The following is a 22,584-nucleotide window of genomic DNA, read 5'->3' on the forward strand; positions in this document are numbered from 1 at the left end:
TGCGATGGAGGAGGCGTCGTAGCACCATTTATTATCCAAAGAAAGCACAAATTCCTGAGGGCTACTCCCCAAATCGGGGAAAATGAGGACAAAGTACAGACTCTGAACTGAGAGTGAAGGGAAGAGAGGGGACTTCCTCCCTCCCCTGGGATCTCATGCAAAAGCCCAGGGACGCACCTCCAGCCTCAGCTCCTCAGCCTTGTCGACAGGGACCAGGAACTTCGCAGAGAGGTCAGAGGGGGCAGGGGCTGCAAAGCCCAAAGCCCAGCTCAGAGTCTCCTGGATGTCCTCTCCCCCGCAGGCTGAGGCAGAGGGACAGCTGCAGCCATCATGCCCTAACCCCTGTGTTGCTGCTCCCTCTGGGGGTCAGCCTCCCCTGGGACCGGGAGTGGGGCTGGACTCGGTGATGGGGGCAAGTCCACATGAGCCCATGAACTTCAAACTGTCCCAGAGGAGAGGAACAGGAGGATTCCTGGTTTGGGGAGGCCTGGGGTATCCACCTGAGCAAAGGGAGGATTTGAGATCTGTTTGAATTACAAAAATAGCAATTAAAAAGAATTTGAGAAGTATAAAACGATACGAAAATTGCCCCAATCTACAAGACAAAATGACCTACTCAATAAATACAGCCCATGAGGGGAGGGGCTGGGTGGGGACGGAGCTGGCACTGGGCTCTAGCGTGGACGGTAGCAGTAGACACCATACTTGCGGCTCTGAGGATCTGGGAAGCCAAAACTTCGGACACCAGGCTCCAGGGGCCCGCAATTGGGATGTGGGTGAACGACAGGGTATCGGGCACTGCCATCTGCCAGCCAGCCAGCATCACAGCGATCCAGGCCACGGAACTTCCAGGCAGCAAAGAGCTGGCCCACCTTGGCGATCTGGGCGCCATCTTCCTGGCAGGCTTCCTTTGCCTCTGCCAGTGTCAGCTTCTCAGGATGCTCCAGGTAGTACACTTGCCCTGTGGGAAAGGAGGACGTGAGGGCTGAGCAGTGGAGGGGACAGCCAGAAAGGACAGCAAGGCCTGCAGCAATGTCAGCCCATCCAGATGTCACCAGCCAACCCTCAAAGACCTGTCAACTATCTGAGCCCAGGAAACCACCATGCTGTGGGCATCTGCAATAGATATGTTTTGGGGATTACCTCTCTGAGGGCTCCATCCCCTCCTGTCATGTCTGTACTCCCCTCCACCCTTCCCTAATTGCACCCTAGGTGGGCACCCCACCTCGGCTACACCAATGAGAGTCTCTTGCCCACTCAATCATTTATTGAGTACCTACAATGTGCCATGAGCTTTTCTAGATGCTTCGAGTATGGCACTGAACCAATTTCTGTTTGCACTTGTCTATCTTCCCATGAAACGAGCCACTTGTGAAAACAGACTGTGTTTTACTTATTTGTGATGCCCAGGGCCTAGTCCAGGCCCCAGCATGTCTTAGGCACTCAGGAAATGTTTGATGGATGAGCAAACCAACGGTTGGCTCAAACAGCAGAATCAAAGCCCTCAAACTCAGCTGCACATGGCTTCATCTGCAGTGCTCCAGGCAGAGGTGCCCCAGGGCGGGCAGAGGGCCCCTGAAGCTCCCCAGGCATTGCCCGCCCACCGCGGCCCGTGCTCAGCCACCCCACTCACCCTTGAGGGCAGCGGCGAAGCAGAACACGTCATAGCGGTGCAGGCGGCGGTGGCGTGGGCCGTAGCTGCGCACGCCGGGGGCCAGGCCCAGGCCACCACAGGGCCGCCGGGCCAGCGTGATGGGGTACTGTACCGAGGCGTCCTGCAGCCAGCCTGCATTGCACCAGTCCAGGCCCTCCTCCCAGGCCCGGAACAGCTGCTCGAAAGAGGCCACCACTGCGTCCTGCTCCTGGCAGGCCTGCTGGGCCTCGTGGAAGTTAAGCTGGTAGCGCCCCTGTGGGGGCTGGTAGGGAAAGACCACGCCTGGGGAAGGAAGAAAGGGGGCTCAGAGGGTGGGCAGGGGCCCAGCTGCCTAGAGACCTCAGTCCCTGTCCCCACCTCCAGAGGGACAGATGTCTCAACACACAATAATATCACACACACACACACACACACACACACACGGGTCCGCCAGAGAAGCTCAGCCAACCTGTCATCTCCTGTCCATTGTCCAAGTTCAAGGCAGAGTCTACATTACACCTCTCTTCTAGAACTAGGCTGGCACTCGGCAAACATCTATTCGTTGTAAAGGTAATGACTCAATCAGCCAACTTACGTCCCAAACTATAGAATAATACCTAATTCCCAGGCTTGTTGCAAGAATGCCAGCACTGTGGTCTCCATGTGCTCCTCAAATTCATAGCTTTAAATCCCAACCCCCAAGGTGATGGCATCAGGAGGCAGGGCCTCTGGCGGTGCTCAGAGCAGGAAGGTGGAGCCCTTGTGAATGGGATTCATGCTCATCAGAGAGATCGCAGAGAGCTCCCTGGCCCCTTCTACAACATGAGGACACAGCCGGAGCCGTCTGCGACCTGGCCGAGGGAGACCCTGGTCTGACCGCGCTGGCATTCTGGTCTCAGACGCCCAGCCTCCAGAGTTGCGAGGAATAAATTTCTGTTGTTTACAAGCCACTCAGGGTGTGGAACCATCCAGATGAGGGCTCAGCAGTGCACCGGTCCCCGGCATTCCCTCTCACTCACGCTTCGCTGCCTCGTTTATCTCTACTGCCTATCAGCCCTCTCGGTTCTGTCTCTGTGTGACCAGTTCCCACTTTCCTCTCCGACTGGGGTGTGAGCAAGAGGGAATAGAGGGTGGTGGATTCTGGAGCCTGACTGCCTGGGGTTAAATACCTGTTTGACATTTATGAGCTATGTGACGTCAGCTAAGTTACTTGACCTCTCTGTGCCTTGTTTTCCTCCTCTGTAAAATCGGGGTGATAATAGTAGCTTCCTTCTAGAGTTGTTTTGAGGAGTAAATGTTTATCTGCCTAAAGCACATAGGTCTTGCTGCTTTCGTGGAGCCCCGCCCCTCGGCCCCCAAGCCCCACCCCGCAGGGTCTCACCCCGCAGCTCCAGCTCCACCAGGCCGCTCTCATCCTCCAGCCCGTCAATGACCTCACAGCGGTAGCGCCCATAGTCCTCCAGCCGCAGGTCCCAGATCTGCAGCGACACTTCGCGTGCCCCGTCCTGCCGCAGGCGCACACGGCCTTGGTAGTCTCCAAAGGCGCGGTGCCTCGGCCCGATGGCCACCAGCACGTCCCACTCCGGGGCCCCATTCTCTGACAGCTTCCACCATTTGATGCGCACGGGCCTCGGGGAGACCAGGGCCGGTTCGTAGTGGTACCGGCAGGGCAGGGTCACATTGGCCCCTCGGTGGGAGAACAGGGTCTCCTCGGGCGTCTCTACCACCAGCTTCACTCCGTCGAAGAGATCTAGGGGGGAAGAGGTGGGCGCAGATGGGGACCTGCTACAGCTCATCACCCCTGTAAGGGCCACCTCTGCCTTCAACCCAGCTCCTGCCAGGCTCAGGCATTAGAGATTTTAAGAGCAGCCACTAAGCTGGACCAGCTCCTGGCAGCCACATGCTCTGTACTGATTGTATCCCCTTCCATGAAGAGGTGACTCTATTCTCCATCACCCTTGAATTTGTGCTGGCCTTGCTACTTCCCGTGATCAAATGAACATGGCAGAAGTGACTGCTCCATTGTGCCTATCTGGAGCCTAGGCCCGAGGAGGCCTTGCTGCTCTCACACCAGACTAGCCTCCTGCAGGATGAGCAAGTGCATGGAGCAGACTAGCTGTTCCATCTGAGGCCATCCCAGGCCATCCAGCCCCCAGCTCACCTGCCCACTGACTGCAGGCACATGAACGATCCAGCCCAGAATGTCCACCCATAAAATCATGGGTGTTGTCTTAAGCCACTAAGTTGGTTATGATTCAGAAATTTCCTTGACTCTCATTAAAGTAGTGCTTGTACAACAAAATAAATTCTGGGGAAAAGGGGTAAGCTAAATGATGGCTCCCCAGAATATCCAGGTCCCAGTTTCTGAACGCTGCTTTATATGGCAAGATGAACTTTGCAGATGTGATTAAATTAAAGATCTTGAGAAGTGGGGTATGGTGAGACTGGATTTCTCCGATGGGCCCTAACTGCACTTGTAAGTATCTTTTTAAAGGGAGGCAGAGGGAGACTTGACTACAGAGGCCATGTGACGCAGAGACTAGAGTGACAGAACTATAAGCCAAGGAATGCCAGCAGCCACCAGAAGCTGCAAGAGGCACGGAATAGATTTTCCTCAAGAGCCTCCAAAGAGGCTCAGGTGATGACCAGGCTGGGCTGGGTGTTGGTCATCTTCTCGATCCTTCCATAAACAAATCTCCATGTCGCTTATTAAGATCTGTGTGCCCTGGGCACCTGGCTCAACTCCCTGAGCCTCGTTTCCTCATCTACGAAAGGGAATAATTGATCGTACCTGCTTTCAAGGCTGTGAAGACAGCCATCCTCGATTTGATATGGTCAGTGCCAACAATGCACTGGTTAACTATTTTTATTCTTGCCCTTGCCTGAGTCAGGGTTTTTGTCAGGATTATATGAGATATGTACATAAGGCACCTTGAAGCATGCCTGAAGCATAGTAGGTGCACAATAAACACTAATTAAAAAGTCACCGGCCCAGAGTCATATACCTAGTAAGTAGCAAAATTAAGATTTAAACTCATGTCTGCCTAACCCCAAAGCCCTTTTCCACTGGGGAGACTAGGAGACGTCACTTTTTTAAGCTGGATCTTGACGAGATGGCACGACTTTGAGGAAGTATAAAAAGCACAAGTGATCGCCCTTATACTCAGTTACTCTGAGTATAAGGCTCCATGTCTGAGAGGCCAGCAAACACAGAGTAACTGAACCATCTCTTCCACTCATCCTAGAAACAAGGCTGGTCCACTGCAAGGGCTCAAATGGGAAAGGAGCTGCTGGCTCCATGCCCCATCCCCCATCCCCCATCCCAGCCTGGAACCTGCACATCACAGCAGGAGCCCCCTAGGGGAGGTTTTAGCCACCCAGCGGAGCAAAGAGCCTGACCCAGGGTGCCGCCTACCTTCGCCATGGCCGTTGCCCAGGTTCTGGCCATGGGGGCGGTTGGCGTAGTAGAAGCCGTTGTAGAAAGGCAGTCCAGAGACGCAGGGCAGGGGCAACAGCAGGCCCAGGAGCAGCAGGCACATGGCGTCATGCATGGTGGCAGTGCTGGGGTGTCCTGAGCAAGGCTGGAGCCCAGGCACACTGGGAAGAGGTGAAAAACAAGCCAGTTAGGGGAGCCCCACTGAAGGGGGCCGGGGACCCCTGGGATCCAGCACCCACTCATTCACTCACTCAACAGGTAACCGTGGAGCATCTAAGGCGTGCCAGGCACTGTTCTCAGAGCCTGCCCCTTATTAGTTGTGTGATTCTGTGCAGGTTTCTTCGTTTGTGAAATGGAGATCGTAAATGGCATATTTTTCACCAATATGGTCTTCTCCTCTCCTATAGTGATAGAGTGCTAGATAGGTGTGCAACCCATCGACTGAAGGCTGTGTTTCCGGCCTCTCTTCCAGTGAGGAGAGGCCAGGTGACTCAGTGCTGGCCAGTGGCGGTGAGCAGAAATAACATGTGCAACATGCATATCTTGCAGTTAAAACATTTAGGGGTATCCATTCCCTGGTATTGTTTCCCCAACCTGCTGGCAACCAGACCAGCTCCCTTAGTGTCAAAGGTGGAAACCATGGACTGATGGCAGAGCTGCCACAAAACGATATTTGTATACTTGGGGAAAAAAATGTCTAGTTTTGCAAAATCATGCATTAAAAAAAAAAGGGTCAGGGAAAAATAAAGTTGAGGCAGACTACTCAGAACATATGCAACTTTGTAACCAAAGCACTAACAAAAACAAGAACAATCCTAGTTTAAAAACAAAATAAAACAAAACAGTACCATTAATCCTGCATGGACACTGGCACCGGGCACCCAACCATCAGCCCTTTGCAGCCTTTACTATTGGGCAAGTGCTTCCTCCTTCAAGATGTAGGTCCTTGGGGGCGCTGGAGTCTAACAGAAACCAGATTTACCAAAACTAAAAATCTGACCCCAGGGTGAAGCCATTTTCTTCCATCATTTTTTATTATTTAGTTTTTAATTTTTTTTTTAAGACAAGGGAAATGTCTTTGCAACTTCTTCATCTGACTCCTACTTTTATCAGAAAACTTTATGTTATTAGGCTCTGTTAAGCAGCTAAACCAGCCATACAGGCATCCCACCCTCAGTAAATCTATTGCATCCTTGAGTCAGGATGGTAATAGCTGAGATAATGAAAGTTGGGAGAATTCAGGAGGAAGAGATGCTGCATTGTCCAACCTAGTTGGTTCCCGAATTTTGGACAGCAAGAGTTTGGATAGTGAGGGCCATCTGTTATACTAAAGAAAGGCACTTTCTCCAGGACTTCCATGGTCAGCATTTATCTTAAGGAATTCATACATTGCTCAAGCTTGCTCTTTAATTGCTAGAAGTGTCGTTACAGTCACTCCAGTATATTAGGATGCTAGGAAAAATCACAACTGGATCAATGTGATTCTATGTGATACCAACATCGTTCCCCCATCATTCTTACCTATCATGAAACAGGTTCAAAACAGACTGTAGCACCTTCTGGTGTCCTCCAGCGGCTCCCTCAACCATCCCAAGAGAATCCACCCTGGTCAGCAAGGACAATTTTGTTCTCCCCATTTAATCCACAGGTGAACAGAGGCACAGAGACATGAAGCAATTGTGCAAAGGCCACACAGCCAGGAGGCGGCAGAGGCAGGACTCTGTTGAGCTCTTCTCAGCCAACCCTATAACAATCTGTCAGATTTAAGGACTTCCTTCTGCTTATCGGTGCACTTTCATGGATGTCATTGCCTATGAACCTCACAGTATCAGGATAATCCCTATGGTACAGAGGAAACTGAGGTTCAGAAATGCTAGGCTGCTTGGCCACCTGGATTCATTCTGGCCCCACCCACTTACTAATAGTCTGTCACTGGTCAAGACACTGAGCCTCACTTTACTCATCTGTAAGATGAGGGTCACAACAATACCAACCAGGAAATATTTTTGTGAAGATTAAGGGATAGAAGGTCTGAAGAGCTCTTAGAATAATGCCTGGTAGGGTGCGAGCACTCAAAAATATTAGCTATTATTACTATTGTGCACAGTTTACAAAGTGAAGTCTCATTATCTTGGGGATCTTTCTCATTGCCTAGGCAAGAAAGCAGCCACCACGGCCTTACAGTCAGGGAAACTAAAGCCAAGGCTTTGTCTTCGTTTGGCAAATAGGTGGAAGTTGGAAAAAATTCAGGTCTCCTGATGGTCCAGCCTCTGTTTTTGCCAACATCACTTGTCTAGGGACCCCACTACACACCAGAATAAGCTGAACTCAGGCTTGGAAGGAAGACGGAGCACCCAACAGAGTACAAGTCCCCCAGACACCAGCGGAGGGCAGCATTGCCCTACAGATCTCTATCAGCCTCCCCACGAGGAATTTGACTTCGGTGCCCCGTTTCCACGAGGCTTACAAGCGCCTTTGAAACCTGGGGCCTCCAACAATGGAAGCCGGAGGTGCTTTCTACCAGCCTTCCCACCCCGTTGGCCAGTGCAGGGCCGGGGAAGAGGGGCCAAGGCGCCTGTCTATCACCTCTCCCTGCTGCAGACAGCAGAGGCACTCCTGATAGTGAGCGCTGGTCACCACGGTCCAGACGGGGTCGGTCACAGGCTGGTGACAGAGATGGGTCCAAGGCTCGCGCTATTTCCTTCCTGGCCGATCACGAGCCCCCGATTCCTCTCCGAGTGACCTATCTCTCACCCAGGACTCTACCCCACGCCCTCTCTGCCCCTTCGGGTCTCGCTGTCTCCAGGACAGAAATGTTTGTGAACTGAGGCCTGAAACCGACGGGCATTCATCGGGTTTGCCCTGGGACGGCCCGAACAGGCAGCAGAGGTGGAGAGCACAGGCCGTCAGCTCACCTGACCCTCACGTCGCTGGGTGTCTCCAGCCCTTCTCGGAGTTCCCAGAACGTCCGACAGATGCCCCAGGGCAGAGCCCGCGCGGCTGCAGGGCCCGGGCCGGACGGCATGGGAAGGAGCCCGGCGGCCCCCGTGAGGAGGCTGGGTGCGCGCCACGGTCTCGGAGGCCACGGGTCTCGCCCGGGCTGTGCCTCCTCGCGGCGCGCACCCGGGTCCCGCGCAAGTCTGCCCGCACCCCGCGTGGCTCTCACCTTACCCGCGCTCGGAGCGCCCCGCGCCGGGGTTCACAGCCCAGCTCCCGTCGGCCCGCTTCCCTGATCCCTGCCTGGGGAGGAGTGGGGCCCGCAGGAGACCCGAAGCCGGGAGGAGGTAGCTGGTCCACAGGGACCCCGGGAGCCCGGCCACCCTCGAGCCACGTACCGTCCCCCAGCGGCAACTCGACGGCTCGAGCGCGCTCGGGGTCGCGGGCTATCTGGGTCTGAGGAAACAGGCGGATTTAGGGACCTTGAATGGCCAGAAAGGAAGCGGCTGCGGACAAACCCCCGCGCTCCCGCCAGGCCTGCCCCTTAAAGGAACACACGCCCCTTTCCCTCCCGAGGGCAGGTCCCAAAGGGAGGAGGTGCTACAGGCTTGGGCAAGCTCCAGGCTCCGCTGGGGACCACCTCCAAACCGCGGAGCTGCTGGCCGAGCTGGGAAGGCAGTGTCCAGGAGCTGAGGCTGTCACTTTTTGAGGAAGGTTAGTGGGGGAAAGAGCAGCATTTGTAGGGGGCCCATTAGAACTGCTCTGGTTTACCAAAAACAGCCGGACTAGGCAAGGGGAGCCCTCTGCAGGTGAGCTATGGCTGCGAAGGAGGGGTGAGCTTTCTGTACGCCTGCCTTGAAATCGCCAGCCACACTCTTCAGTGTCGGGCACATGGAAGCTCCCCGTATTTGGTCTAGCTTGAATGAGTGGCCTTGGAGTGAGAAGAGGCACAGGATGGGGTGCTGCCAGCAGCCAGCAGGAGCAATCAGGCATCTGACAGGTCCTCCAGCAGGAGTGGGCCCTTCTTTAGAATCCTGACATCTGCCAGCACAGCCATCCAGCAGCCACCTCCCAGGACACCTGTTTGGACAAGGTGTCTTCTTTCCCCGTCCAGATCAACAGGGGTCCTGGGCCTGACAGTTTCCTCAGCAGAAAAGCCAAAGGCCACAGGGTCACCGAGCCCAGAGCCTCTTCCAAAACACGACAGCTTGTATGTACACATGCATGCATGCATGCCTGTGTGTGTGTGTGGGTGGGTGTGTGTTAACACAACCAGGAGCAAATCAAAGCACAGAGCTGCAGTGACTAGAGGCTAACCTGCACCCAGAGTCAATGCCAGGTTTGATGGGAAAAAGGGAGCCAATGAAGCTTCCTCCGCAAGGAACAGACATCTGCCCACTACGTGTAGGATGGATTTGGAGAGTGATAAATAGGACACAAGTACCGATTAGAAAACTCTTGCAAGCTTCTGAGAAAGACAACCAGTGTCCAAGGCCTCCACTGGGCCAGATTTTGCATAGGTGCATGTGTACATTTCCCTCCATTAGTCCCTAGGAAGCCACAGAGTTGGCCCTATTATTTCCATTTTAAAGATGAGGGCACTGAGGCCAGGTTTAGGTAAATTGCCCAAGGTCACTCAGAGCCAGGATTTGAAACCAGGTTGTACAACTTGAGGCTCCCAGTCACTCCGCTGTATTTAAATCAGGATTGGAAAGGAAGACTAGATTTCTGGGAGAGGGGGGTCAACTGGTCCTAGTGCTGACAGCCCGGGGTGCAGGGAGAGGGATGGATGGCAGGGAAGGTGAGTTTTGTGACAGCAAAATGGGTTTTATGTACCAGCCACGGTAGGACTGGCCAGCAAGTAGATCTCAGAGCTGGCTCTCAGGACTGTGGTCAGGAATAAAGGGTAAATTTGTGGAGTTGATTTGTTAGGAGGCTGCCCAGGGAGAGAAGCCAAGGACAAAAGAGGTCAGGAGTGAGGGGACCCAGTGCAGGGTCACCTTCCAAGGCCGAAAAGATGAGCAGAAGAAGGGTCTGACAGATGGGTGGCTTAGGCAATTCCAGTCACCAAAGGTCTCCTGAGCCAAGTGGGGGGCTCTGACTACTGGCCTGTCACCCAACGAGACTGGCACGTAGAAAATGTTTAATGCCATGAATAGGGGCAAGTTGACAGATGGGAGTGAAGCTGTTTCCCCTTCTACAGATGGGACTCCCGGGTTCTAGCAAGGATGGAGCTACAGTTAGTTATTGGGGAGGCAGAGCCATCCCAGAGCAGAGATGCGGGAGAAAGGTGCTTCTCCCACCGTCTGTCTGCTAGACCCCAGGAGAAGCCAGAACAGGGGTGGGAGTCCTGCAGCCGGCAAGCATCCAGAAACTTCCCCAAGCCCAATCGGTGCGGCTCTGCGGAGGAGTGGGCTGAGGGACCTCCAGGGGGAGGGAGGCAGGGAGCCTCACAGTCCTTCTTTATTCGGAGACCATGGCCTGGGCCTTTTATTCTGTCCCTACCCAGCCAAGAAGCCCTGGCAAGGGCAACTGTGAGGAAGCGGCCACTTCCAGACCAGTTTCCAGAGTGAAGCCCCAACCAGGCCACACCCTTCCTTCGGCAGCCCTGTGGCCAGATATTCACTCCAGAGGCGCCCATGTGCATCAAAGCATGGCTCCCAACGTTCGTTCTGGAAAATTCATCTTGTGTCCCAAGGCCTCAAATACAAGGGTGGTTTCATTAGCCCCTTTCCCAGCTAGTCAGTCCCTCCTATCTGCCAGCCAGGCCCCTTCCCCGGTCACCAGGGCACTGGCCTACACTGCCCCCCTCACTGGTTACTTCCTGATAGCCCCTGCCTGGTGGAGGGTTGAGGGGTACCCCTGGAGCTTTTGTCTAATCCCTGGAGTGAATGTGCCAGTGGCCTCCTAGGCACCAGTGTGCTCACTCACTTGGAAGAGTCCCAGCCCCACTGTGGGGACCCCCCAGTAACCTCCTCCTTCCTCTGGCTGTTAAGCTCTCTGTAGTCAGGCAGGTGACACAAGAATGACGGGGCTCTGGGGGGACTGAGGATGGAGGGTGAGAGACCAGCATGAGACAAAGTCCATTTCAGCACGATAATGATGAACCACAGCAAGTGCTCCAGGGGGTGATATAAATATATTTTGGAAGCTGCCTGTGCACTCACTAGTAAAGAATCAGCACTGAGGGCCCCCATGCCCACCCACCTCCTCCCCTATCTCTCCACAGACCCACCCCATTCCCCTGTCTTTTTGTAGGTCAAGAGGGGTCTCCAGGGAGATAAGGGGGGAGTGTCAGGTGGCTAGGAGGCAGCAGCAGGAGTGGCAGCATCATGCCTCAGGGCTGGGGGGTAGGAGACTTATCTCCAGCCTGGCGTCTCAGGGCCTTCCTCCAGGGTCATGGGAACGGGAGTGTGGGAGTCGGGCTACAGAGAACACAGAGGCTGGAATCAGGGATCTGGAGAGGTGCGGGTAACCCACACCCCTACTTCGCTCTTCCCTGTCCATCCCCGACCTACTCGACACCATAGTGCCTGAGAAAATGGGATGGCATGAGGGCTGGGCACCGGGGGCATGTGTGAGGTGGGGCCCAGGGAGGGGGGACAGGAAAGGTGACTGAAACCCCCTCCCCCGAGGTACTACAATCAAGAGGCAGGGTGAAGGCAGCAGACCACAGGTCAGGAGGGCTGGGGAAGGGGCAGGTGCCACACAGCCCTTCCGGACACTTCGGCCAGGCATACCACTAACAGCCCAGCAGCTCCACACGCAGGGTGATACGGTTGTGCCAAGCTACGGGCAGGATGCGAACATAGCGAGCCTGGAAGGGTGTTTCAAACATGTTCTTCTTGTGGGAGTTATTGTCCAAGTTGCCGGGGAAGATCTGGAGGCAGAGGGGGTATCAGGAGGGCCCCAGAGCCAGGCCCCTTCACCTCAGAGCCCCAGGCCTACAATAGTGAAGGGAGGGTGGCCAGCAGACACTCACCTTGCCCTCTGAGGTCCCCGGATCACTGTACTCGGTCCAGTCCACACCGTTGTTACTGTAGGCCAACCTATAGGCTGCCACATACTGGATGTGGCCAAAGTCTCGGGCTCCCTGAGTGATGATGCCGGTCACTTGCTTCTCAGAGCCCAAGTCAATCTGCAGAGGAAGAAAAATATCTCATTTTTTTTGTTTGTTTAGACGCTTTCCGTGAAGGCAGGAAAAGGCAGACACACTGGGACATGTATTCTAGTTTGTGGAAAGCTGCTTCACTTGGCAGAGCCTCAGTTTCCTCATGTATAACAGGAGCGGATGCTTTCCTTTCCCGTGACTCTCGTATTTCACAATTCCAAAAACATCTGACGGCCATCCCGTAGTGTGTTCTTAGACACCAAGTCCAAGAGCATGTGCTCTGTGCTCAGGCAGAGAAATCTCTAGGTGCCTGTCTCAGGTATCCCTCCTTCACCCTGCCCTGCTGTCCACGGGCTCAGCCTTGTCAGCCTGTGGCAGCCAATGGAGGTGGCTCTCCTTCAGCAGACAGACACACAGACAGACACACACACTCTTTCTCCATCTGGGCTGGGGACCTTGGTGGAAGCAGAGCTGAGCTCCCACTACTCTCCCCCTTGGAGTTACAGAATCAGGAGGAAAGTAGGGCATGTGGCAGGAAGGAACAGCAAAGGTGAAGAAAAACAAAGCTTTTCTGAAATGCCCTCTTGAAGAACAGAAGCCTGGGCTGAGCAGACGTCAAAGACTTGACAGCCCCACCTGACCTGACCCCACCTGACCCCAGGCCTGCACCCCAGGGGCCTGGCCCACCTGCAGCCATTCAGAGGCAGAGTTCTTCTCAGCGGTCCAGGCGTTGAACTTGCCCTGCTTGTCCAGCCGCGCGTAGAAGGGATACCAGCTGAAGGAATTCAGGCCCCAGGTCTTGTAGGTGCTGGAGGCCGTGATCTGTTTGTCAGGGATGGTGTTGTCCTTCAGGCCCAGGGGTCCGGCGCATCCTGCCAGCAAAGGAGGGTGTCATCCAGATCTGGGATCCACAGCCTCCCAGGGCATGAGCACAAGCAGATGAAGGGGAAAGAACTCTGTGGATCTGACCAGCCCCTGGCATCTCCTTGGACAACAGACGGAAGCTCCTTCTGCCTTTTAGAGCCAACCATCCTGCTTTGACACTGCTTGCCCTACCTACTCCTCCCCTTAGCCAGCTGCTCTCAGCTCCCACCCCTACCCGACTTACCTATTACAGATTACCCACCACTCTTTTCCCTCTGCACCAGGGCAGGCCCTGATCCACCACCTCCCACCCTCCTTCAAGGCCTGACTTGTGAGACACCTCTTCCCAGAAGCCTGCCTTGACCACCTCATCTGGGCAGGACTCGTCCCTCCTCTGGACTCATAGCACTTCCTCTGTCACTCCTATAGTACAGCTGCTGTGTACACTGCTGAGTTCTGAGATTATCATCCAGAACATGAACAATCATCTCATCGATTAAGTGCTTACTTCATTCATTTATCTACCACGCAAAAACCTGAATAGAGAACATATTAGCAAACCCTTTCTACAGACGAGAGACTAAGGCTGAGAGACGAACACTGTGCCAAATCACACAAACTCCTTATCACCACGCCACACTGTGACATCACCTCCACCATCCATGTATCCACCCAGAGCCATGAAGGCCTGCCTGGTGGTGACCCAGAGATGAACAGGACCTTCAGCAGGGGGAAATGAGAGGTTAAAATCCTGTGGCTCAGGTCAGGGGCGATCCTGTATCCTTGCCCCGTAGCTCCTCCCCTCGGGGTCTAGCAGAGGTCCTTCAGCATGCTGTCCGACGGGCCTGTGAGGGCTGGCCTCAGGAGCTGGCCTCGGTTTCAGTCGGGCCTGCCTCAAATACTCAGGAATGTGCCAGGCTCTTTTGTCCTAGTCATGTGTACCAGCAGGTGGCCAGAATAGTTGAGGATGAGCAGGAGAAGATAAAACCTCCAAGAAAATGATGGGTGTGTCTCATACCTGGCCGATTCCACTCCATAAGTCCCTTTGGGGAATTTGGGGGAGGGGTACTGGAAAGCCAGCCAACTGGAGTGCCTGCTAGAGAAAGGAGATGTTCCAGACCTTGAAGGAAGCAGAGAGGGCAGCCTCCCTTCTTCAGCTTGCCGGGCTCACCCTTTCTTGGTCTCAGAGGGAGGTGACGGTGACAGGACCATGCTGGCAACTTTAACAGGCAAAGGCTTCAGACTATGACAGCAAGTGGCAAGGGCCTCCAGGGAGAAAAGCCAGGGTAAAGGCCCCCAGACCTGTCTCTGTCCTTTACCAATTGCCAAAATTTCCTTTTAGCAGAAGGAAAAGACTTCAACTCCCCACTCAAACAATTAGACTTAAAAGGCAGTGAACCATGTGAACATAGGCTTAAGTTCATAATTAAAAAAAAAAAGACTAAACCCAGCCAGGCACAGAGAACTCAGCTCTGAGTGGTATTGAGCGGTATTTGAAATGAGATAACGGGAAGAAGTTGCCACAGAGGAGAAAAACGGGCACAAAGTGGGTCTTGAGGAAGACCAGAAAGGCAGACAGCCACCTCTCTCTGCCATCAGCCTAGTGAGCCCTAGAGTTCTGCTGGTGGTCAGCAGGTGGCACTGTGGCTGCAAAAAGAAGGAACTACTACCTAGAGCTCAGAGAGAAAGCTGGGTGAGCTGGAAATGAGCCCAACCCCTGCTCTCCCAAATTCATCTGACCTCCCCAATGGTGAGTTTTTCCTGGCTCAGGAGAAATCTGTCCCTTTCTGGGACTCCCATTCCTCCATCTGGGACTCTTTATGAAATGGCAGCAGGAAGCACCTGTCCTATCCCTATGACCATATAAGCCCCCATAACCCTATGTTTCTCTTGAAAGCAGACTATAGGTTTGGAGACATGGGGAAAAGCACTGGGTCAGTAAGTATCAGAAGCCCAGGGATCTAGGCTTAAATCCTACCAGCTTTGTGCCCTTAACATATAATTTATCTGGGCCTCACTTTCCTCCTTCATTCATTAACCTATTCATCAAATGTTTATTGAGCACCTACAATCCAGGCACTGTTCTAGGCACTGGGAACACAGCAGTGAACAAAGCAGATGAACTTCCGGCCCTCATGGAGCTGACAACTGCAAAACAGAATTGACACTACACATTCTAGAAACTCAAGGATCCAATAAGAGTAAGTGAAAATATATTGAAAATGGAAGTGTGTCTTTTGTTATCTACCCACCAGAATGCCATAGGTTGGCAGAGAACACCTAGACAGGACTGCTGATGGACAGGTGATCCCTCTGGTGTGCCTCTGCTGTATGACTTTGCTGCAACCCTACCCACCTCAGCTTGGCTGAGAAGAGAGGCCATCCTCTAAGATGGACCACAGCCCCCAGCACTCACCGTTCAGCTCACAGCCAAGGAGCTCAAAGCGCAGGGTGCAGCTCCGGTGGCAAATAGTGGGCACCAGCCTCACATACTGCACTTCCAGAGGAAAGTCAAACAGGTTGGTCTTCAGGCCGTTGTTGTCCAAATTAGCAATAAATACCTAGGACAGAGAGCAGGTGGAAGAAGCGGTCAATGTGGGCAGTCCCCCTTCCTGGGGTTGCTTCACTTTCTTCTGCGGGCCTGTGGGGGCAGTGGGCCATCGAGGATTCAGCTCTTTCCCTGGCCACCCCACAGTCTTCCACGACACCTTATCACAGAGTCCTTGGTCATCAAGGGGCCTAGGCATAAAACCCTGTCTTTCACACATGGCCACCTATAAATCTATAGGGTTCCTCTGTGCTAATTAGGAAAAGGCAGTCCTTTCTCAAGACCCTTTATTATAACAATTTTCCTGCGGACAGAAATACAGAAATGCACGTTTACGTTGTAAATGGTGCTCACGTAGTAATGACGTCCTTGAGTGGTGGACAGCCTGCAGGGCAGTACAAGGCAGCCCTGAAGGCTCAAAATGCAACCCAGCTCTGCCACTACAGCCAGCCTCAACAGGTCATCAAACATTTTTGAGTCTCACTATTCTCATCTATAAAGTGGGACTATTATTTGTAACCACAAAACATGGGAAAACAATCTGGGCTTCTCGATTTCTGGGAACCAAGATGCACCTGAAGACCCACTTCATGCCCAATTGCCCGGGGCACCCTGGCCTCACTGGGGGCCCTCAGATAACACTGGAGCCCCAGGCGTGTCAACCACAGCCCATCCTTAGAGCCCCAACAGCCTCACCTTGTCTCCTGAGTCTCCCTGGATGAACTGGAAGTTTTTCCCATTGACGCTGTAGGCCACCTTGAAAGTCTTCACGTACTCAGAAATGCCTGTGCGGCTGGCGCCCTGCGTCACCACACCCGTCACCCCCATCTTTCGCAGCAGGTTCACCTGAAGGACAGCACCCTTAAGCTCCTAGGTTCCTTCTTCCATCTCTACTCCCCCCATCCAGAGAAAGAATAATGGAAGCAGAACAAATGACAAAGGCCTTTTCATCCAACCTCTCAGGGTTGTGGAGTGTTCAGGGAAGCACACAAGGACAAACAAGGCCCCCAGAGGCGCATTCAGTGTAAACAGCCCCTCCACAGCCTGGGGTCTGCTCCCCCTCATCCCCCACCCACCCAATCCAGGCTCCCCAAGGCCACTCTCCACTCATAGTATATGTGCTACCGAAGCAAGCACTATCCTCCACTGATAGATACTTCACCCATGGGAACCTGCTACCTTGCTACTTAGACCTCCATTATGCACCCTTCCCGGGGTGATCTCCAGATGCAGGCATACTCGTCTCACCTTCTCCCCTCCTGTCATGCCACCCACCCCAAGGCCACGCCACCCCTTCCACACCTGGATCCAGGGTGTCCTATCGTAATTGCTGGCTGTCCAGGCATTGACAAGGCCCGTGCGGCGCAGCCGGGCCAGCTCTGGGCCCCAGCGCTGCAAACCCATGAAGCCCAACTGCAAGGATGAGGCAGAGATCTGTGAGTCGGCAATGGCACCCGTCTCCATGCCCAGAGGCATGCTGCACACTGCGGGAGGAAGACGGCAGTCAGGAGGGCCTCTGCCGAGGACCCAGAGCAGAGATCACAAAGGGACAATGAGAGCCCAAGGGGAGGTTCCAAGAAAAGGTGCATGATGAGGAAGAGAGTGGCCAGGAACAGTCATGGGGGGCTGGGACCCATTCCTGCACTCATGGCGCTACTGGAGCTGGTGGCTGGAATCTCCCTCCAGGCTGAGTTATGTGGTCCCATCACGACAACCACATCCGGCCCAGCCCCTGGCATCCCCAGGATGGCTCTGGGAGAAGGGGGACCTCATATGGCAGTATACTGCCCCTAAAGCAATAAGCAAATCTACCTAAAGTTTTCTAGAATCTTGTATGGCAGGAGTTTTCTGGGTGGGGTATGAAAGCCATTCCGTTTTCTCTCATACCCTCTGCCCTTTCCAACTTCTGGTCTGACCCAGCCATCTGCAAAGTTGTCCCTGGCCAAGGCCCCGTCACCTTCACCAGCATCCTGGAGATGTGGTCATGGGGGCTGAGCCATTCTCCTTGCTCCCAAGCAGAGAACCCAGGGTCAGACCACCCCATAATAACACCCCAGGCTCATGCTGAGCCAAGCTAGGACACTCGCGAAGGGAGAGTGAGGTACAACATAAGCTCATATGCCCCAAATCAGAGCCAGCCAGTGACTGCACAGAGATCTGAACTCAAGTCTGGACTGTCTTCATAACCCACATGTTTGCACCCCAAGGGGCTCAGACGTGCATTCTTTGAGCCTGTGCGGTCCTTGTGGGCTCCCAGGAAACAGCACATAACAAGCAAAGAGGGGCTGCAAAGGTCCTTCTGGGAGGGCTGCCCCAACTCCAAGTAGCTTCTTGCCTCTGCCCCAGATGCCATCAGCCTGTGGCAGACCCCGGGCCAGAATCAGAGAAGAATGGGTGGGTAATTCCAACTCAGGCACACCCAGGGTTACCTCGCCTCCCAGCATAGTAATTAGTGGGCCCACCTGGCCCCACCCAGGACTCTGTCTGCCTTGGCGACCTCCGACCACACACATCCACATTCCTCCATCTAGCATTTCAAACGCACTGGCTTCATCCCAGGGCCCAAGGCACAGGCCCTCCATGCTGCCTCCTGTGAGGTGAAGGGCATCACTTCACCTGTTCTCTCCCAGGGCCCCAGCTCCCACTGAGATGGCCGAGCCTCCCTCCTCCTTCTGTAGTCAGCAAACCTAAGAGAGCACCCCACATCTGCCTGAAGAATCATCTGCCCTCTGCTAGAGATTCTCAGTACCAGACCGATGGGACTGCAGAAATCTGCCTCCCCAACCCCTACCAGCTTCATCCACTCCTGAGCCTAGATGTAGGATTTCCAGAAGAGTCCTAGTTTGGTGACAGGCACTCCAGCTGGACAGGGAGGGAGGATGGTGTGCAAAGCCACTGATGGCAGTGTTGTCTGGGCACCCACCCAGGGCCATTCTGTGGCTGAGTGGATAACCAAGCAGGCCAGGCAGGTCAGCCCTTCTGCACATGCAGGGCCTCTGACCACCTGACTGTGAGGGGATGGCCCAGTCTGCCCATGCCTCTCCCTCCTCACTGACCTCTGTGATGAGGCCACATATCAAACATGGGCCTGGGAGCTGTCAGATCCTGAGGCCTCAGCCTTACTGACTGACCTCCCAGGCCCTTAAAGATGAAGAATGTTTGTTTTCCTCTCTTGGTAGAAAAATCCGAGACTTAACCCTAATGCTGTGTGTCTGGTTCATAGTGACCCAAGAAATAGCATTCTCATGACCTCAAGGGCAACCAACACCCCTTGCTCCTCTACAGTGACATCAGGCCTGGCCTACAGTCCCAGGAGAGAGGGCTGGGCAGGAAGGAGCCTGGGGAAGGACAACAGGACAACCCCCACCACCACATGCCCAATCTGAGGCTGTCCCATCCTCCATGTACTCCAGGGAGGCCCCGACACAGAGAATGAGGCCAGACATGGCCCAGGGTTGTGGCTCAGGGTCCGCCCCAGATACTTACCGGTCTCACAGTGGTAGCCTGCGTAGCCATGAGGGCACTTGCAGACGTACTGGATGAAAGTATCCCCGCGTTTTAACTCATCCAACACCAGGCACTCGGCATCGTTGTGGCAGGGGTTTGGGAAACAGGGACCTGGGGAAGGGAAGTCAGGTGAGATGGGCAGGTGATCAGGAAGGAGCTAGGGATAGAGACAGGCAGCAGCAGTTGGACCTAGTCCGAAAAGAACCTCTGCCAACACTCAGCCCATTGCCTGCCTTACCCTACAATCCCCTCCCTCCATCCCCGACTCTGCCTGATGGACTCTGGGCCAGCCTGGCACCAAAGAGGGTCGTGTGTAGGTGAATCAGCCCAAATAAAGGAAGCAGCAGCTTTCCAAGTGGCCTAGGAGTTTCCAGGGAAATGCTGGCTGATGACGAGAGAGGTGCTGGGGACACTGCCCACTTCGGAACGAAAGAGCTCAGCCCAGCAGCCAGGGCTGCAACTGTGACCTAGGTGTGGAGCAGCAGCGTACCTTTCTCAGTCTCATTGCAAATGATGCCCGTGAAGCCTTCGGGGCAGAGGCAGGAGAAGGGGATTCCGTCCTGGCCCAATAAGCAAGTCCCTCCATTCAGGCACTGGCTGGAGTCACAGAAGTCACCTGCAGTGGCAGCTCTGACTTAGAAACAAGTCGTTTACTCAGTAAATATTTTGGGGTAGGGAGCAATGACCACATACGTGCTGGGCTCCCAACGCAGAAAAATCAGGTACAATCTGGGCCTCAAGAAGCCATGGAAAAGAGGCGGACAAGTCAACAGAAGTGAACAGGTGCGACTGAGGGGCCACTGGAGGTGTGGTTTCTACCTAGGAGATGACAGTTTCACAGAGGAGGGACATGTAAGCTAGTCTAAAAAACAGTGTGAGAGTATGTGCCAGGCTGGGGAATGAGGAAAGAGCATTCTAAAGAAAAGCAGAAGCACAAAGAGCAAGTATGGTGGAGAACAGTAAGACATAGCTGAACAGGTAGGTTGGGGCCAGACTGGGAGGGACTGGAGAATGACAAGTTTAGACTCTTCATCCTGCAGACCAGGGGTTTGTAACCTTCCTTCAGCCTCCCCACCATGGTCTACCAGGAAAAAACAAATCAGAGATTCTTAAACATGAGGTGAAAATGGGGAACCTATTTCCAATTCCGAGAAGGAAGATGTCACCTGCAGAGATGCGAAGAGTTCACCTAAGGTGGGGAGGTGTTTTGTAGCTACACAAAGATCCCTCTGGCTGCTAGACATAAATGTGACAGGAGGTGGCGGGAGGGGGAGGAGACCAGGAGAGTATCAGGGAGGCTGTCACAGGGCCCCTGCTGAGAAGGAAAGTCAGGTGAGGAAGTGAGGGGGGAAGGCGAATTTGAGAAACACTGGACAAGGACTACAGAAGGGGGAGGAGGGCTGTAAAAGAAATCACAGCTTCTGGTTGGGTACCTGGGTGACAGATGTGCACTATTAGCCAGTCTGCAGTCCCTTGGCCCTGGTAAATGGGGTCAACCAGGCCTGCAGGAGGGTCTTCTGACCTAAGCATCCAAGAGGGCCACCTCAGATGCCATACCCAAAGCTGAGCTACCATTTGGGGTAGGACGAGAGAAATCTTTTTTCCTCCCTGCAGAGTCATGCCATGCCAGGCTGGAGGGCCCTCCTGAAACCTCAAAGCCCCAGAGAGCTGGGCCTGGGCTCCAGAGAAGGAAACACTGTGGATGAGCGATGGAGCCCTCAGAGCTCCACTCAGGCAGGCCTCAGGAGCTGCCTCCAGAGCTTTGGCGGCTCCCAAGGAGCTATTAGTCACTCGCTTTAAATAGCAGGTTAATCCCCTCCCCTGACCTGGCAGGCGGCAGGCAGGGCCACAGACTGAGGCTTGGGAATGGCCAGAGTCCTGGGCTCCTGTCCCAACAAGATCTAACCCTTCTTCCTCCCCTTCCTAATCATTCCCTTGCCCTGGGTCCAGTGAAAAAAAGGAAAAGTAAAAGGTGTTCCCTACCTGGAGGGCCTTAGACTGACTCACCTGCGCCTGCGTGGCAGCTCGGCACTTTCCCTTTCGGAGAAAGGTCTGATCACGTCCCTACTAAACCACCTTTGGGATTTCAGGATCCTGCCCTTTCAGATTTCCCCAGGGACATTTTGCCAAGGCTCAGGTTGTAGGAACTGAGAGGAGTAGGAAGGGACAAGACCCAGCCATCTTTCAGGGTTGCTGGAGAAAGCCACCAGCTCCCAAGTGCATGGGAGCTTGGGGTGCCCTTAAGGCTTCGGCTGCAGGCCTGCGGTCAGACCGCCACAGATAGCAGAGCCAGGTCTCAGATGTGATCCATGCCCCTCTCTTGCTTCCGTGAATCCTATTTCTATGAGAAAGTGATGGAGGGGATGCCTGAAGAGTACTTGCCATCCCCCCTCCAATGGGTACCTTTTCCCCAAACCTATAGGGCCTGCTGGTCCCATGTGAAGGGGATAGGGCATCCCCAAAAACCACCTACTAGAGGCCCTACTGTTGGTGGGAGCCCTCCCGGCCCCGGGAAGGGGGTGGTGGGAGGACCAAGGAAGATACAGCAGCATGCCAAGGCCCCAGGAAGGAGCCAGGAGCTGCCATCACTGGAGGCAGCCGTTTTCAAAGCGCAGGCCCAGGCTCCTTGCCCACTCCAGGAACCTACCCAGAGCCAGTCCATCCAACCCACTCCCCAGCCCTCCCTCCGGGATCTGCAGACACTCAGGAGAGTGAGTGGAAATGTCCATGATCTGACAAGCTGCCAGGGCTTCCCAGGGAGTTGCCCGGGAAAGTTGGCTGGAGAAGACATCAATACAAGAGTCCTAGAAACTTGCAGGGGGTAGGCGTGTGAGACAATTCAACGGCTTCATTTTACAGATAGGAAAAGAGAGGCCCTACATAGCGGATTCCTTTGTTATGTGAAAGCCACCTCCCTGGGGAGGGCTAGGCTGTCATCCAGTGTCCCAAGCCACCGCCCAAGGCTCATGTCTCTCTCACTGGCCAAAACGCCCGGCCGCAGAGACAGCGGGAGAGGCCGAGTGCATCCCCGCTGCCCGCCCGGATGCTGCGGGGGGGAAAAGTCGCCCCTGGGTCCGGCCTAGGCTCTCTGCCCAAGTTTGTCAACAGTGGCAGTGGAGGGAGGGCGCGGCGGCGAACTTCCGAGCAGAGAGGAGGGGCGAGGGCCGGAGGGCGGCGTGATCACTCACCCGAGGCAGCGAAGAGGCCAGAGGCACAGAGCAGCGCGCCACAGAGCGCAGCCAGCAGGCGGGGGCCCAGCATGCTGGGAGACGCCGCACGGGACCGGGGTCCTGCCGTGCAGACTACAGGACTCTCACTCCTCCTAGACGGGAATAAATCAGGCAGCGCAGCGCCTCCCACTGGCCCGCACGCTCCGCCCAGGCCGGCTGGAGGCGGACTCCGGGCGGGGCCGCGCAGCCCAGAGCGACGCGGGGGTTCCAAGGGTCCTCGCCTCCCCCCTGCCCCACCACACCCGGCATCCCGCTTGGGGCCCGAGACCAGGCCCCAGTTCTATATCGACTGGGCAGGGAAGGGGTCAGGAGTTGTTT

General features: G+C 54.7%; 2 protein-coding genes across 8 annotated transcripts; both read right to left on the reverse strand.

Annotated features, from left to right (window-relative positions):
* Positions 1 to 10,983, reverse strand: HAPLN3 (hyaluronan and proteoglycan link protein 3). Of its 3 annotated transcripts, XM_039858220.1 has the most exons (6): positions 8,236 to 10,983; positions 5,918 to 6,031; positions 5,049 to 5,230; positions 3,015 to 3,383; positions 1,634 to 1,936; positions 1 to 961 (listed from the first exon to the last, which is right to left on the reverse strand). In XM_039858220.1, the coding sequence occupies exons 3-6, from the start codon at positions 5,182 to 5,184 to the stop codon at positions 675 to 677; spliced, it is 1,095 nt and encodes a 364-aa protein (XP_039714154.1). In that variant the 5' UTR covers positions 5,185 to 5,230; positions 5,918 to 6,031; positions 8,236 to 10,983; the 3' UTR covers positions 1 to 674. The 3 variants fall into 3 exon arrangements, with proteins under 3 accessions (XP_039714154.1, XP_039714153.1, XP_039714152.1); XM_039858219.1 differs by lacking the exon at positions 5,918 to 6,031 and having other exon boundaries at positions 8,241 to 10,983; XM_039858218.1 differs by lacking the exon at positions 5,918 to 6,031.
* A 143-nt stretch (positions 10,984 to 11,126) lies between these two features.
* On the reverse strand, positions 11,127 to 22,380 carry MFGE8 (milk fat globule EGF and factor V/VIII domain containing). 5 transcript variants are annotated; one of them, XM_039858214.1, is made up of 11 exons: positions 22,225 to 22,380; positions 19,527 to 19,652; positions 19,016 to 19,147; positions 16,832 to 17,013; positions 16,226 to 16,375; positions 15,398 to 15,542; positions 14,000 to 14,077; positions 12,805 to 12,989; positions 11,989 to 12,144; positions 11,747 to 11,886; positions 11,127 to 11,431 (listed from the first exon to the last, which is right to left on the reverse strand). In XM_039858214.1, exons 1-10 carry the CDS (start codon positions 22,295 to 22,297, stop codon positions 11,749 to 11,751), a joined length of 1,365 nt encoding a protein of 454 aa, XP_039714148.1. In that variant the 5' UTR covers positions 22,298 to 22,380; the 3' UTR covers positions 11,127 to 11,431; positions 11,747 to 11,748. The 5 variants fall into 5 exon arrangements, with proteins under 5 accessions (XP_039714148.1, XP_039714147.1, XP_039714146.1 ...); XM_039858213.1 differs by having other exon boundaries at positions 14,000 to 14,074; positions 19,527 to 19,670; positions 22,225 to 22,379; XM_039858212.1 differs by having other exon boundaries at positions 19,527 to 19,670; positions 22,225 to 22,379.
* Between the last annotated feature and the right edge of the window lie 204 nt (positions 22,381 to 22,584).

The sequence above is a fragment of the Pteropus medius genome, unplaced genomic scaffold (assembly GCF_902729225.1).
Source record: "Pteropus medius unplaced genomic scaffold, Ma_sr-lr_union100, whole genome shotgun sequence".
NCBI lineage: Eukaryota > Metazoa > Chordata > Mammalia > Chiroptera > Pteropodidae > Pteropus > Pteropus medius.

Coding starts and splice junctions, on each gene's coding strand:
- HAPLN3 (XM_039858219.1), bottom strand. CDS start 5,184: ATGCATGACGCCATGTGCCTGCTGCTCCTGGGCCTGCTGTTGCCCCTG. Junction 1,937..3,014: donor GGTGGAGCTGGAGCTGCGGG/GTGAGACCCTGC, acceptor TTCCTTCCCCAG/GCGTGGTCTTTCCCTACCAG. Junction 962..1,633: donor CTTCGCCGCTGCCCTCAAGG/GTGAGTGGGGTG, acceptor CCTTTCCCACAG/GGCAAGTGTACTACCTGGAG.
- MFGE8 (XM_039858212.1), bottom strand. CDS start 22,297: ATGCTGGGCCCCCGCCTGCTGGCTGCGCTCTGTGGCGCGCTGCTCTGT. Junction 19,148..19,526: donor TTGCAATGAGACTGAGAAAG/GTACGCTGCTGC, acceptor TCCCTTCCCCAG/GTCCCTGTTTCCCAAACCCC. Junction 11,887..11,988: donor CGGGGACCTCAGAGGGCAAG/GTGAGTGTCTGC, acceptor CTCTGCCTCCAG/ATCTTCCCCGGCAACTTGGA.